General features: G+C 34.3%; 3 protein-coding genes across 3 annotated transcripts; 2 read left to right on the top strand and 1 right to left on the bottom strand.

Annotated features, from left to right (window-relative positions):
• The first annotated feature begins 292 nt into the window (after positions 1–292).
• LOC130812699 (protein CANDIDATE G-PROTEIN COUPLED RECEPTOR 7-like) lies at positions 293–2,210 on the top strand. The gene has a single exon (XM_057678263.1). The coding sequence runs from the start codon at positions 553–555 to the stop codon at positions 1,861–1,863; it is 1,311 nt and encodes a 436-aa protein (XP_057534246.1). The 5' UTR covers positions 293–552; the 3' UTR covers positions 1,864–2,210.
• Positions 2,211–4,366: 2,156 nt separating this feature from the next.
• On the top strand, positions 4,367–9,192 carry LOC130812698 (uncharacterized). The gene is made up of 4 exons (XM_057678262.1): positions 4,367–4,667; positions 5,880–6,052; positions 7,801–7,990; positions 8,508–9,192. The coding sequence occupies exons 1-4, from the start codon at positions 4,595–4,597 to the stop codon at positions 8,726–8,728; spliced, it is 657 nt and encodes a 218-aa protein (XP_057534245.1). The 5' UTR covers positions 4,367–4,594; the 3' UTR covers positions 8,729–9,192.
• LOC130812697 (ABC transporter G family member 20-like) lies at positions 8,984–11,778 on the bottom strand. The gene has a single exon (XM_057678261.1). It carries the CDS (start codon positions 11,377–11,379, stop codon positions 9,178–9,180), a length of 2,202 nt encoding a protein of 733 aa, XP_057534244.1. The 5' UTR covers positions 11,380–11,778; the 3' UTR covers positions 8,984–9,177.
• Between the last annotated feature and the right edge of the window lie 3,399 nt (positions 11,779–15,177).

Raw genomic sequence — 15,177 nt, 5'->3', positions numbered from 1 at the left:
TGAGATAGTCTCATCATGAGACGCTTTTTATACATGGGTTGAATATTCAAACTAATAAAACTGTTAGCATATACGAATTTAACGTGATCTCACATAAATATATTTTATTTTCTAAATATATGTCAAAAATATTAATTAAATATATCTCTCTTTAAAATAAAATATTCTAAAAGTAAAAAATATTAAAAAACGGAGAGAATAACTCCTTATTTTAAGATTGTCAGACGGGTAGGTGATATTGAAAATATGGTGCATTACCCACAATTTTTATATTTTTTCGAGTGGAGACCAAAAATATGGTGCGTTACCCACAACTTTAATTAGCTTGTAATTTGTAATAACTAACTAGTGCAAACGATTGGTCATCCATTTTAAAGGAAAGAAAAAGGGAAACACAAACCGACGCTTTGCGGGTAGAATCGTAGCAGGTCGACGAAGAACTTCAAAATCACTCAAAAGAAGCACACACACTATTACAAAGAAGATTTCTCCAATTCCCATTCCCGGATTTGCAATCTTCAATACATTAGCAGAGATCAAATCACTACAACAATGGCGAAAATCCTCTTCCTAACACTTTTCCTACTTACTTTCTCTCTAATCCCTCATTCGTTTGCAGAGATCAAAACCCTTAAAATCATATCTGACAATCGTCCTATGATCCTCTTCGAGAAATTCGGATTCACTCACACTGGCCATGTTGCTGTTGCAGTTTCATCCGTTTCTGTAAGTTCTAATCTATCTCCTCCAGACCCATCTCGTTTAGGGTTCTTCCTTCTTTCTGAAGAATCCCTTCTTCAAGTCCTTCTCGAGATCCAACAAAACCCTTCTTTCTGTGTTCTCGATTCTCAGTACACAACCCATCTTTTTACATTTCGAGATCTATCTCCTCCTCCTGCTTCTTCATTCAATCAATCTTACCCAGTTAGTATTCCTAATGAATATAGTCTTTTCTTTGCTAATTGTAACCCTGAAAGCTCCGTTTCCATGACTGTTCGTACTGAGATGTATAATTTGGAGTTTAATGGCGTTAAGGATTATTTACCTGCAGGTCAAACTCAGCTTCCTTCTTTGTTTTTCCTCTTTTCTTTGGCTTACTTTGTGTTTTTAGGGTATTGGGTATTTGCCTGTTTGAAGAATAAGAAATCTGTACATCGGATTCATCTTTTGATGGCTGGACTTTTGATCATTAAAGCTTTGAATTTGATCTGTGCTGCTGAGGATAAACATTATGTCAAAGTTACAGGATCTCCTCATGGTTGGGATGTTCTCTTCTATTTATTCCAATTTATAAGGGTTGTGCTTTTGTTTACTGTTATTGTCTTGGTTGGAACTGGTTGGTCTTTTTTGAAGCCATTCTTGCAGGAAAAAGAAAAGAAAGTTCTTTTGATTGTAATTCCACTTCAGGTTTTAGCTAATGTGGCCTCCATTGTTATTGGAGAAACTGGCCCTTTCATTAAGGATTGGGTTACTTGGAATCAGGTGTTTTTGTTGGTCGATATCATTTGTTGTTGTGCCATTATCTTCCCTATTGTGTGGTCGATTCGATCTTTGAGGGAGACTTCCAAGACTGATGGAAAAGCTGCTAGGAATCTGGCCAAGTTAACCCTTTTTAGACAATTCTACATTGTTGTTATTGGGTATTTGTATTTCACCAGAATTGTGGTTTTTGCACTGAAAACTATCTCTGCCTACAAGTATCAGTGGGTGAGCAATGCAGCTGAGGAGATTGCTAGCCTTGCGTTCTATGTGATTATGTTTTACATGTTTAGGCCAGTCGAGCGTAACGAATATTTCGTCCTAGACGAGGAAGAAGAAGAAGCTGCAGAGATGGCTCTTAGAGACGAGGAGTTTGAGCTTTAGAGATGTTGAAGAATTTTTTGATTGGATGCCTTTTGAAAGCTTCGTCAATGCGGCTTGTCAATGCGGCTTGTGAACTTGCTAACTGCTCTGATGTTGGTTTGTGCAATCGTGCTCGAAACTGGTTTAACAGGTCTGCAGTTGCTACAAGGTCTTATCCTGGCTCATTTCATTTACTTTCATAAATTTATAGCTTTGAGTAATGGTTGTAATTCTCCTTGAACACGATTTCATCCGCCTTGTATTAGTAATACATTATTACTTGATATACTTGACAACCCAATGTTAAAATCCATTTATGCTCCATGTTGTAATCTGTATTAGTATCAGTGCTTTGCGTTTTCTGGTTATATGGTGATGTGTTAGGCTAATGCTCCATTTACCCTCATCTTTGTATGCATCTTGTCTTGAATTATTGATGGTGCTGCTTCTCTGTGTATTGCTCCTTAAAGCCCTTGTTGCTTGAAAGCAAACTGGTTCCATTGGATGATATTGCTTAATAAAGCACTAGTAGTCATAGTGAAAGAATAAGGTGGCATTGTATCTTGTTCGTTGAGTTGTAAAGTTTTTTTAATTTACTGAAACGATATTGTTCCCATCATAGTGGTAAAAGTCCGGTTTAAGGGATATTTCTTTGTCTGCTGATATAGCGGTGTGGCAACCGTATCACCCTATTATCGTATTATTTTGATTTTCGACCATCACTATGGTTGCAACCGAAACTTTATACACTGCCTTGGGCAGGAGTGTGATTGTAGGTTTAAAAGAGTAGTCCCTGCTGCTGCTGCTTTTGTGGTAGACCGCGTTGAAGCTAATGTTACCTATTTTATCAGTCCCTAGTAAATGGTATGGCTGCTTCTATTGCTCCGCCTACCAATTTCGAGTTTCCACTAAGTTCATGGACCTTTAGTTGAGAACTTGTTTCGTGTTTTGGTTGGGCATTTCGGAGTGTACTGCAGTTGGGAAAAAATTGCTCCAGCAGTTTTAGAAAACTACACATTCCATTTTCTTATATACATTATGATTTTAGTTTTGGATCTTTATTATGGTAGATGAATTTGGTGCTCTTTTATGTGAATCTTAAAAGATTTATGCCATTGATAGAAGTTATATTGTCTACTGTTTTGCATTTTTTTCCTTCTATCCCTTTTACTATTATTACTTCTATCAGTGTATATTCAACCTACATTTGGTGGGAGCTACCAATGCCATGCTTTTATTGTAACCTTTTAATGGATTCTGGAAATGTCCTGATTATCTCGATACCTATATTCTCCTTATCTTCATACGCAACGAAGGGCTTACTTTTATTTGTAGAAGTATTTGCTTACACTCAGTGGTGGATCTCAAAACGACCTCTAGTGCCACTAAATTATCATGACAGATCAAATGATTGGAGTCTTGAAACCCTCGGTTTTTTCCAATCTATCTATTCTTCTGTCTGCATCTGCATCTTTTGAAATATTGTGGGTCTTTAGCAAATGAAATTTTGTGAAATTGTAGATTTGTAGCTCTTTGATGGCATAAATATCTCTACAGTGCTACTGTAATTTTGTATCATTTGTCATTGAATCTTTACCGAAGAAAGTGACAGAAGAGCGGGCACACGAGTCGTGCTTAACTGAGCTAAAGTGGCTTGGCCGTGCAACGCTTGTGCCAACACACCTGTATTGACACCTCGAGTATATACTTCTGATCAATGCTAAGTTCAGCAAGCGTAAACGGCTAATCGCTTACCGATGTTGTTAGCTGGTTCTAGCATCGTAAAAACTCAGGCATTTGTTTGCAATCCTAACACCACAAATAGGGCTTTAAGCTCCTCATTTATGAGGACAATTGGTGTTGTTTCATGTCTATTTTAAAATTCATTAGAACTTTACATGAATCTTAATGAAATACCTTATTATTCTCTATATGTTTATGCATTATGTTCTATAGGGTGCTTGATTATTGTCTAAATGGTTCGAGGTGAACGAATGTTACCTCCTCTTAAAATGCTAAATAATGATTCCACTTAATCACATCCTTGTAGAGCAAATGCAACAAATCAAGCAACAAGCTCAACAACTAATGCAACAATTTCAATTTTCAACAACTTTTAACAATTATTTTAGCAACTCAACTACAAACATTTGACCCAAAAGACAAAGAATTTTATCTCAAAAGAAAATGTTTATATGTTAAATGATCATTATATCCATTGAAATAAAAATGTAGTTAATACATTTTCCTTTAAACTTTTTAAAAAATTTTAAAAATTTGAACTATATTTTCTAACTTAAAATTAATTAAGAGAAAAATCGCAAGTTAATCTACTGATTGAAAACTTTCGCTTTCATTGAAAGTTTTAATTTTTACCTTGTATAAAAAGAATTAATTTACTTTTTTACCTTATTCTTTAGTTGAGCCTACAAAAAACATAAAAAATATAGTAAAAAATTTATGAATAATAGCAAAATTGTCTAATTAGTTAAATAATGGCCACAAAATAAAGCCCTTTTTGGTAAAAGAAACCAAAGGAGGGTCAAAGTCAAACAAACAAGGAAGAAAGGAAAGCATCATGAAATGGTCAAATGTCAAAGGACCAAACCACCGCCATTGTTTTTTCTCTCTTCTTGGTCTTCCTCTTCAACTGATACATTTCGAAGATATTGGCATAGCATATCGTCTTTCTCATCATCGTTCCAATCCTTTTCTACGTTGTACATAATTTGATTATCGGTTCACGAAATTCATGATATGTTCAATGAATTTTAGGTTTTCGGCTTTCGTTTTCTTAATCTGGATCCTTCTTACCTTTTTTCCAGGTATGTTCGCAATTCGCATTCTCCTTGAAATTCTATTTGATTATGACTTTTTTCTTCATTGATGAATTGAATATTGAGTTTTAATCTGGTAATTGTATCTGTAATTGTTCATTGTGGATTTTAACGTTTGATTGGACTTGAGACCTATGGTTTGTTTTTGCTGTTTTCTCTAATGTATAATTTGATTTTTTATATTTTCAATTTGGGATCTTTAATTGATTTGTTAGTTTTAGCTTTGATGATTTTAATTTTTAACCATGGACTTCAATTAGCTCCCGGGGATGTTAATTGAAACATATGTATAAGTCACCTTGAATTCTGATGATAGGAACTGCGATGATCCATTAACTATTTTTCCTCCTTGCAAAGATAAAACGTTTGCCTACATTTCTCCCCTAGTTACCTATCTTTCTTTCATGCTTAACCTCAGCCAAGGGTGTTACAACTTAAACATTAGAGCCAAAACGATAATCCACGGTTCTTTATGAAAGTCACCTTGAATTCTTGTATATCTACGCGCAGCTCTTTTGTCGAATAGATGCAACATTCCTGTGCTTCCAATTAATTTAGTGCTGCCTGCAACTCTATATTAGCACTCAAGGCATAGAAGTTGCAATCTCGATTTCTATTTCAAGCATTTCCTTTTCAATTACATAACAAAGTGGGCCAATTCAATCTACATTAGTTTTGTTTTTTTCATTAGAAGTGCAGTAACTTACGATGGCTGCGGTGTTTAGTATTTCACGTAGGTTAAATGGTCTACTTCTGCACTTTTCAACTGACCTATTCTAATTCATGTAATCATGAAACAATGCCTTTTTGTCTCTGTTGTACTGATTGACCACTAGAAATAGTATCTATTTACAATTTCCATTTCTTTGAGACCCTTGTGCGAATAAAACTTTAAGCTTGACATGTGGTTAACCCAAGCAAAAACAGACATAGTAAGCTAAATTTCATGATTTATTAATTATTTTTTACAACATTATAGATGATAACATTGACAACTAGACGGAACAGAGCGAAAATAGCACGCATTCCATGTGACTTTGTGTAAGTTATTATTGTAATATTCTGATGATTTAATAATTTATTTGACATCTTGAATCAGTAGAACTAATTTCTGTAATTATACATTTATATCTTTCTTGTCATGCCATGACTTTCTGTCAATTTTCTAATTTCATGATATCTGAATGTTGCAATTTTCAGGTGTATTATTGGCAGCAGAAGTTGCTCTTGAGTCAATTGAAGTACATCAGACCCATGAATGGCTACACAAACCAACAATATATTTCCAATGCAAGGGAGAAAATAAGACGTTTCTGCCTGATGTGAGGAAGGCCAATGTCTTATATGCTTTTAAAGGGGAAGAATCTTGGCAGGTAATTTCCTTGACACTTTATAATCTGTTACTTCGCTCTTCGAATACGTACTAGTACATTACTAATACTTTTGTTTTTGTTTAATCCACCAAATTTGTATCATATTTATTGCTTAAACAATAGTGAGCTCTTTTATATTAAACCTTTTTTCAGTATTTACTCATGAGTTTTTTTTATCTAATACACTTCTTTAGTTCTTCGCTATTTCATGCAAATCTGTTATATATATATATATATATATATATATATATATATATATATATATATATATATACTGAATCACGAAAAAGCTGATATGGTATTGCCAAATATGTTCATTGTATTTCTTTTTGTTGTAATGCATGTTCACGAGTGCTGTTTCATGCTGTGCTGCCCAATCTTGCCAAACAATAAACTCATTACCTGCATGAAGCCGTCCTGCTTGTGTTGGTTAGACTTTCGATTGGAAAGTCCACACCTTCTCTTTGATTGCGCAACAAAAGTTAGAAAATAAATTTATTACAATTTACAATGTAAAGCTATTGATTTCATTCAGCTGTATCAGTAGTACAATCATCAGTCTTCTGGCCACCAGTAATAAATTCACATTTATCATTTATTCTTGATCAATTTAGAGATAATGTGGTTAAATTTTTACTTTAATTGCCTTTTCCACGTTGTTATGTTGAGAAGTCTTCAGGTCATCACACCCTGGGAATGGCTTTGAGCCAATACCATCATTTTTTCTTTGTGGAAGGGAGGAAATAATGTCTATTCTATTCTGTGGAAGAGAAAATACAAGAACATGAAAGGAAGATGAAAGGAATATGTGGATGATATAAATATTAGTATGTAACAAAATCAAATAGACAACCCAAAATAGAAAGTGTAGTAAACTCAAAAGGGATAGAAGCACCAATGAGTTCTGAAGCTTTTTTGATGTAGTTCACTAAATCCAAAGATCCTAGAAAATGTTAACGTTTCTTCTTTGTGGAAGACGACATGGTTTTCATTTAGCTGCTTTAAGCCTTCAACATTTTAAAGTTGTTTGCAGCTACTATAATGGATTCAAATGACAGGACTATCTGTAGTCGCAGTTGTGGTCACTTTTCGCAGTCAATGCAGATGTTTTTGCAGTTGTGATTTGGTGATGTGGTCACATTGGTGATGCGGCCTTGTTTTTGCATATGAAACTATCTCACTTCTGTTACAATCCCTAGAATGCCTTAGAGCTTTCTCTTTTGTTTGGCTTTGAATTATGATGCAAAGTTTCTGAAGTATTATGAAATGTAAAAGCTTTGGTGTGAATAGGAAAATTGATTTTTCTTGAAAGTGTGCAATTGACTAAAGTTTTATGTTTCTATTTTTTTTGTTGATTGAAGAATAAGTTTTACATTATTTTGAACATGTTATAGAAATATAGACAGCAATAACAACATCAATGCTAAACCCTGAATTCCAAAAGATGATTTTGACTACATGAAGTCATGAACCACAACACATCAGTTTAATAGATTATCTATAACTATGCGTCTTATTTTTGTTGTTCCTATGATCCTATCTAATGCTAAATGGTCTTGCTGACAGAAATTTTCCATATCCTTATTCACCTCCACTCTTCTGGTCATTTTTGGCCACACTCATATGATGAGTTTGTTGTCTATCTTGTTGCTGTCTTTTGTTGTTGACTGTCGAGGATCTTTAAAAACTTTGCAGACTTTTTGACGGTTTCTGGATTGTTGTAAAAAATTGTTTATTTTGTATTGTAGCCTTTGACAGAATTTTCAAGTAAGAAGTGCAAGAGATGTGGAATCTATGAGAAGGACATTCTTACTGATGATATCTTTGATGAATGGGAGTTCTGTCCTTCTGACTTTTCTGATGGGAAATTTTCGTATGTTAAAAAAGGAGAGTTCAATGCAACCTTTATATGTTCCACATGCGCAGATGTGGGTGCAGGTAATTTTTCAAGGAAAAGAAGCCAAGTACTTATAATATAATATACTGCTTTAAGTGAATTACAAGGCAAACTAGGAAATTACAAGCCTCACTCCAAGTTGAGACATACATACTACATAATCATAGTATGCTTATTGGCAAGGGGAATTTTCTTCAAAATGTTGTACGTTCTCCATCATTTAAAGGATGCAGTACTTTTCTTAAACATGCGAGTATGTGTAAGCGTTTTAGGAAAAATGTCGCATCCTTGACTCTAAGTGATAGAGGAAGTTAATTGCATTTTTTAGTAACTAACATACATCATCTTCATCATCTTACCCAGTGTATCCCGCTCATAGAAACTATGATCAGGATCTTTTTTAGAAACTTACTTTTCTTTTAAATTTTCACGTTTTAACTTTTTTTAGTTGTTAAGCATAAAGAAAAATTCTGCACTCTAAGTTTTTCAGGGGTGCAGATATGGTGAAATGCATTTCATTTCATCAATAACTTTGTTTGCTCTCTCTGTTGATTGTAGATCCTGCTCCCCCTCAGGCAGATGATGCTGTAAAAAGAATCAGCACTGTTGTTGTGGTACTTGTCAGTGTTGTCGCCACTATTCTTGTTGTAATTGTCGTGATAGGAGGTTACAAGTACTGGCAAAAGAGAAAAAGGCAGCAAGAGCAAGCACGTTTCTTGAAGCTCTTTGAGGATCAAGACGACATCGAGGATGAATTAGGTCTTAGGGATATTATTTGATAGATATCACTTGACTGAGGTAGAATTTACGATGACTAATGCCTAAACTACTTGTATAGAACAAAATCCTTTTTTGTATCATCAACCACATCAATCATGGTGTTCAATGTTTCGGTTTTACTCCCTTGATTTATAAATCATAATGAGTTGGTTTTCCTCAATGTGCCTGTTATTGCTTTGTGTGGATCGCTTTCGTAAAATCTTGAGTAGCAAAGACATTGGGCTTCTTTTTAGCTGGGTCTATATCTGGCCGTATTTTCATATTTAACATGCAAAATGTTTTGCATTTTATTTCTGTTGTGAAGATACATGTAAATGGGGATAAAACAATGAAATGATAATATGTGAAACTAAATAAATCTCAACGTACAATTAGATATTTTAAAAAGGGTCTAAATCCGAGTTTTGATCAGTAAAACGAAAACGTTTAACTCAACAGGTGCATCTAATTATCTTCTCTTGTTTTTGCTTCCAAGCATCAGGCTGATATAGAACAGGAATCTGAAGAAGAAACCCCAGGCAATAGTGATGCAGAGGCAACTCAGTTTACTCAAATCTGTAATCCCTTGCTGCTGCAGTATGTCCAAACCTGTTGTTACACAGCTCGTGCTTGTAAGATTTCTTCCTAATGCTTCTCCCATACTTTTCAACAGCTTTAACTTGAGAACGTCTGGAACGGCCTGAAGCGGGGTGTTATCGAACATCTGAACTCCCTTTACAAAGCACTTTGTAGGGTCACTGAACTCGTTCTGAAGAACACCTTCATAAGGGTACTTAACAAGCGAGATGTAATGGAACCATAGCCAATAAGAGGGGATTCGATCACGTGTTATGAAGAATCCACTGAAGAGAACAAAGTACGCTAGAATAGCCACGACAACTGTGAACCCAAGCATGACGTGTGTCACCACTCCTGAGAGGAAGGTCACGAAGGAATGGCCTGCCCAAAACGACGCTAAAATGAAGGCAAAGTAGTAGAGAAAGCCCTGGAGACCGCCTGCTAGGCCCACCGCCCAGAAAGTAATGGCAGCAAACGTAAGAGAAAGTATAATCAGAGATGGGATCGAGATTAGGGCGTGGCTAAGGACATAGGAAGACCGTCTGTATGCATTATAGGCAGTTTCTCTCAAGAAGATGTATCTTTCCTGCAGGAAGGTCGGAATTGCCTCAGCACACGTGTAAAACATGGTAGACATTGCGAAAGCAAAGAAGCCGAGTCTCTCTTGAGCACCTTTTGGAGATTGGTCTAGATGCCAGAAAATTGTGGCTAAGATTGTGCCCGTTACCACAATTGCACCTAAACGAATGCCAAATAACTCGGGCATCCTCCTCGAGTTTAGCAGTGATCTTTTCCCGATTACATACACCTCAAGCCAGAATGGATTTGCATACTTTGGAACTGAGGTGGGGTTCGAGTCATCATTAGCTGCTCCGGATACCAACTTCCCTTTAGAAATACTAGCACTAATTGCATCATTAAGAGACATCTTAGGCCAAACATTATTCCTCCTCTGCTGCTGCTGCTGCCAGTTCTTGTTAAACATGACCATTTCTTGTGTTCCCTCACTAGATTCCTCGAGCTCCCGTATGTGATCTAACGCAAACTCAGTCCTATTCTCATTCTCAGGGATTGGCTTCCCAAACTCAGAGAAAAACTCTGGTAAGTCCGAAGGGGTTCCACCGAAAACAGTTTGTCCGCGTGAGAGGAAAAGTAATCGATCCAAAAGGTTGAGAATTCTCGAACTTGGTTGGTGTATCGTCATTATAACAATACTTCCACTCTGTGCAATCCTTTGAAGAACCTTGACAACCATGAACGCGCTGGTGGAGTCAAGCCCTGAAGTTGGCTCATCTAAAAACAACACAATCGGATCATGTATGATATCAGTACCTATCGAGACCCTCCTCCTTTCTCCACCCGAAACCCCTCTATGGCCCTCATCACCTATGACTGTATTCGCAGCATTTCTTAAACCGAGCTGGTCAATGAGTACTTCAACTCGAGCCTTCTTTTTCGACTTTGAAAGAGCTCTTGGAAGTCGAAACTCAGCGGAGAACATAAGAGTCTCTTCCACAGTCAACATCGGAAACAGAAGATCTTCCTGCATAACATAAGCTGATATAACTTTCAACAGTTTGGACTCCAAAACTTCACCGTTCATAAGGACTGATCCTTTTAAACTATCTTTCGATATCCTATCAGCTAACGCATCAATCAGAGTGGATTTTCCCGAACCACTAGCCCCTAACACAGCCATGATCTCCCCTTCTTTTGCTTCTCCTGATATGTCATTTAATAGCACTTTTTGGTCTAACCCATTTGAACTTCTGTGCTCAAAACAGGAAGGTAAAAGTGACATCTTTGTGTTGATTTTCACACTATAAGTAAGATTATGGAAAGAAAGCACAAATGGATTTGTAATTATAGGCTTAGGGTTAGCATCCCTTAGCTCAACAACATGATGTGGTGGCTTGTCTTCACCATCTGACTCATTCTTATAGGCCCATTTGAGAAGATCACCGAGGGTGGGCGATATGCTCGGTTTGGCTCGTTGAGAGTACTCTTTGTGATGGTTTAAGGTCTCTTTAAGGTTGACATATGGGATTTGTGGAACTTCATTTTGGGTATTGCCATTTCCTACAGGAGACATTGATACACTATTGAAAAAGCTTCTTTTTTTGTCTTTTTTGTGTATTTTTGGGATTTATTGCATTATGAAAGTGCATAAATAGAAGGGTTACTTATATTGATTCTAGAAGGAGAAGTAAAATTTGGGTCAGTATGTTTTATGCCTGAAAGAAAGGGCATAAAACTGGGATAGATTTCAGTGGGGTGTTTTGATCTGCCAATGCAGGAAAATATATATGACTTGCAAGCTTTTTTTATCATATGTTGGTGATTGTATTTTAGTTGTTTGGTGGAGCAAATTAAGAACTAACTTGAGTTGGTAGGTAAGAGGTGTTACAACTGATTTTGGTAGTTTCATTGATTTTTATTTGTTTATTATTGTAATATTTGCTTCCTTATGAAAAGATAACCATATAGAGAGGTGCAAATATGATCTAACTACTATTTTAAATCAAGTTCTTTAAAGCTTCACTAGTAGTACAAGATGTCCGGGTTTTATCTCAATTAGACATATATATTTTCTCTTAGGTAAGAATTGGGTTTAATTTTCGCTGCTTTCTTCTTTTCTTCAGACTTTCTTGTAATAAAAAAAGAAATTCACTCAGAAATAAAAGTTATAATCTGAATAAGTTGACCAACAATAAAAATTCTTCTTTTGTTCCTCCATCGTACTTCATCAAACATAACTATTTGAGAAAGTGTGAAAAGGAGTAGCAAGATAAATGGAACAGTCAAAAAAAAAACTGTAGCAAGATAAGAGGAATACGCATGCATCAAGAAACTTATTTATTTGAGAAAAAGGGTTAATTTGTTATTCTTATCATTTAATTATAGGTTGCTCGTCATAATTATTGATAAATTACTTGTATATAATGAAATCAGCCCGGTCTTTTAAGAGACCGTCTCATTGAGAGTCTTCTTTTAAATCCATCCCATTAAATCTTAATGTTCATTTATTTTTATTTTAATGTCTACTTAGATTATTCTTAATGCCTACTTACAATATATTTAATGTCCACCGAGTAAGTACTTTAGTACTTATAATATTCTAAATGTCCACTTACAATATTCTTAATGCCTACCGAGAAACTTATTTTATTTTTTCTTTTGAGCCAGTACAATTAGAGTATCTCTCATAAGAATTTTTGTAATGAAATAGTGATATGTGAAAGTAAAATTGATATATTAAACTAAATTAATGTAAATTAAATAAAGTTAAACTTAACTCATTGTAATAAGCCTTTAAAAACATACTTACATCATTAGAATTGTTAGGTTGTTCATGTGAATATACATGCATATATTAAGATAATTATTGAACATTGATTCAACTTGTATGGGACCCAACCAATGCTAATTACTTGACGAAATGTTGAAAAATGATGACTTAAGTAGTGAGTCTTCTTTGTTTAATTATTCCATTCCAATGGATGGGTGTTGCTCTCCTTGTCTACATACCACTTTGCAATTGGCTTCATTGGGAAGAGCTTGTTGGAAGACATGTAATGTTAGACTTTAATTATTAGCTTAAAATTAAATAATTAGTGGAGATTTAAGTAATTATTCGTTCTTCTATTTGTGGCAAAAAGCTCTCATATCGATCTCTCATTGTATCAATTTAAAAGGAGCAAAGAAGTGAAGTACGTTATTATATGAGAAATTTAGTTTAAAGTCTGCACAGATTATGATCCGAATCATTTAATTAAAATTTTTTTTTAATATTAATTATCTAATATATAAAACTAAATGTTCAACTCACTTTAACTATTATTTTGAATTCCCTTTATCATCACTATGCCATTTCTAGAAGCTCAACTCATTCTCTTGTATGATTAAATACTAATTTAAACTTAATAAGTTTTTTTTATTTTTTATTTTTTTTATTTTCATCTCTTGCTTGGTCAAGCAATTACAATGAAGGACTTCATTATATTCCTTTTATTATGTCACGTAGATTTTGGTCTGTTTTTATTTATGATCGTGACCTATGCTTTATTTTTAAGGAAAATTTAATTTTAAAAATTCTATTTTTTTCTCGTTATCTTTTAAAAATTTTACTTTTTGATTATTTTTAAAAATTTGACCTTAATACTGCATTTTTTTTAAAAATTTGATTTTTTGGTTCTTAATTTGTTTATTGCTGAATTTTGCAAGTAACTTAATGAGGTCAGTACTTTAAAAGAAAACGCAGTATAAAGGTCGGATTTTTAAAAAATAATCGAAAGGTGGAACTTTTAAAAGACAACGAGCAAAAGGCGGGATTTTTAAAATTAAATTTTCCTATTTTTAATTCTCATCTTATATTTAGCTTATTTTATCATCTTATCCACATATTTCTGTACTTCTCCATAAAACAATGTATAAATTATTGTATGAGATGATCTCGCCGAGAGATGCGTATCATATGTGGGTTAAATAGCTCATATCATACATATAAACTATTTATTTAAGATCGTCTTACTGAGAGATGATATCTCACAAAGAGCAACTCGACAGAGTAGTTAATAATTGTAGGCATTACGTAGTTAGTCGTAAACCCTTCTCTACAAGCTAACATGTTGAAGATTAGTAATACTCTCAACTGATTGGCTGAATTGGGGAAAATATAATATCAAATCTTTGAGCAGCTGAGCAGGTACAGAAAATTGAATCAATTATGGAATTATATTAAGCAAACCAAGTGATATCTTGTACGAAAGTGGGGAGGAATTTGAATCCCATTTTGACTATATTTTCTACACTAATTGGGATTGAGTAACATTCTGGGTTTTGGTAGATATACCTATTTATCAACTCTATGATGATCAAACCAATTCATGTAACACTAGTCACTAGATGAATTAGTCAACTTCATACGATTGTTGGTCTTTTGTTTTCTTTTTACGGATCTTTCCAAGTCTAGCGTCTCACTGGCAGCAGTATTCTTATTTCATTTGATATGATGATAAGGGTGTGGTACTCTCCTCAACTTATAAGAACAAGTTAAAGACAAATTCATTTACGGCATATTTGGTAATTTGAAATTCATTTTTAAATAATGAATTGGGGTATGTAGAAATGAGTCAATTTTATAGAATTTTAATGACTATGTAAAAAGGGCCAAATATCCAATTTGAAAATTTTCAAGTATATAGACAGTAGTGGAAAAAACATATTTGTTGTTAATCATTTGTTGTGATTTTTTATATACGCAGCAATAAATAGGAAAAAGAATTAGAAAAAAAATAGACAACAAATGCTGCGGTTTTATAATGCCCGCAGCATATAACCATTTGGACACATCAAATGCTGCGGTTTTAAGGTTGCCCGTAACATTTAACTCTTTTAAAAACGCGCCTTTTAACGTTACAATGCAAAACATTTCTTCTGTTTCATTAAACCTAATGTCTTCTTCAAACCTTCAAACACACGACTATTTCTTCAAGCTACAATCATCTTAGTTCTTGTTCTTCTTTATCATCTTAGTTCTTGCTCTTCTTCATCATCTGCTGCTTACATACCCCACGAAAAACCCATTGTTGTTGCTCTTCTTAAACCCACGAAAAACCCACGAAATTAGGGCTTAGTTCTTACTCTTCTTCAAGGTATAATTTTTTAAAGCTTAGTTCTCAAACTCATTGTTGTTCAAGCTTCATTAATTGTGTTTTAGGGCTTAGTTTTTTTTATACTATTTTTTTTCTCATTGTATAGGTTATACACAACCCAAAACCCACGAAAATTCAAGGTATAATTTTTATTTTGATTTTGTAAATTAGGTTTAAATTTATCATAATTTATCAATGTGTATGTAGTTGTTTTTAAGTTTTAAATTTATCATACA

Source organism: Amaranthus tricolor, chromosome 5 (genome assembly GCF_026212465.1).
Source record: "Amaranthus tricolor cultivar Red isolate AtriRed21 chromosome 5, ASM2621246v1, whole genome shotgun sequence".
Lineage (NCBI taxonomy): Eukaryota > Viridiplantae > Streptophyta > Magnoliopsida > Caryophyllales > Amaranthaceae > Amaranthus > Amaranthus tricolor.
The sequence above is the reverse complement of the archived record's forward strand: the minus strand, read 5'-3'. Positions and strand labels throughout refer to the sequence as shown.

Excerpts from the sequence above, each read along its gene's own strand:
- LOC130812699 (XM_057678263.1), top strand. The coding sequence starts at position 553 with ATGGCGAAAATCCTCTTCCTAACACTTTTCCTACTTACTTTCTCTCTA.
- LOC130812697 (XM_057678261.1), bottom strand. The coding sequence starts at position 11,379 with ATGTCTCCTGTAGGAAATGGCAATACCCAAAATGAAGTTCCACAAATC.
- LOC130812698 (XM_057678262.1), top strand. The coding sequence starts at position 4,595 with ATGATATGTTCAATGAATTTTAGGTTTTCGGCTTTCGTTTTCTTAATC. Across the intron at positions 4,668-5,879 it reads CCTTCTTACCTTTTTTCCAG|GTGTATTATTGGCAGCAGAA; the intron begins GTATGTTCGCAA and ends TGCAATTTTCAG. Across the intron at positions 6,053-7,800 it reads AAGGGGAAGAATCTTGGCAG|CCTTTGACAGAATTTTCAAG; the intron begins GTAATTTCCTTG and ends TTTGTATTGTAG.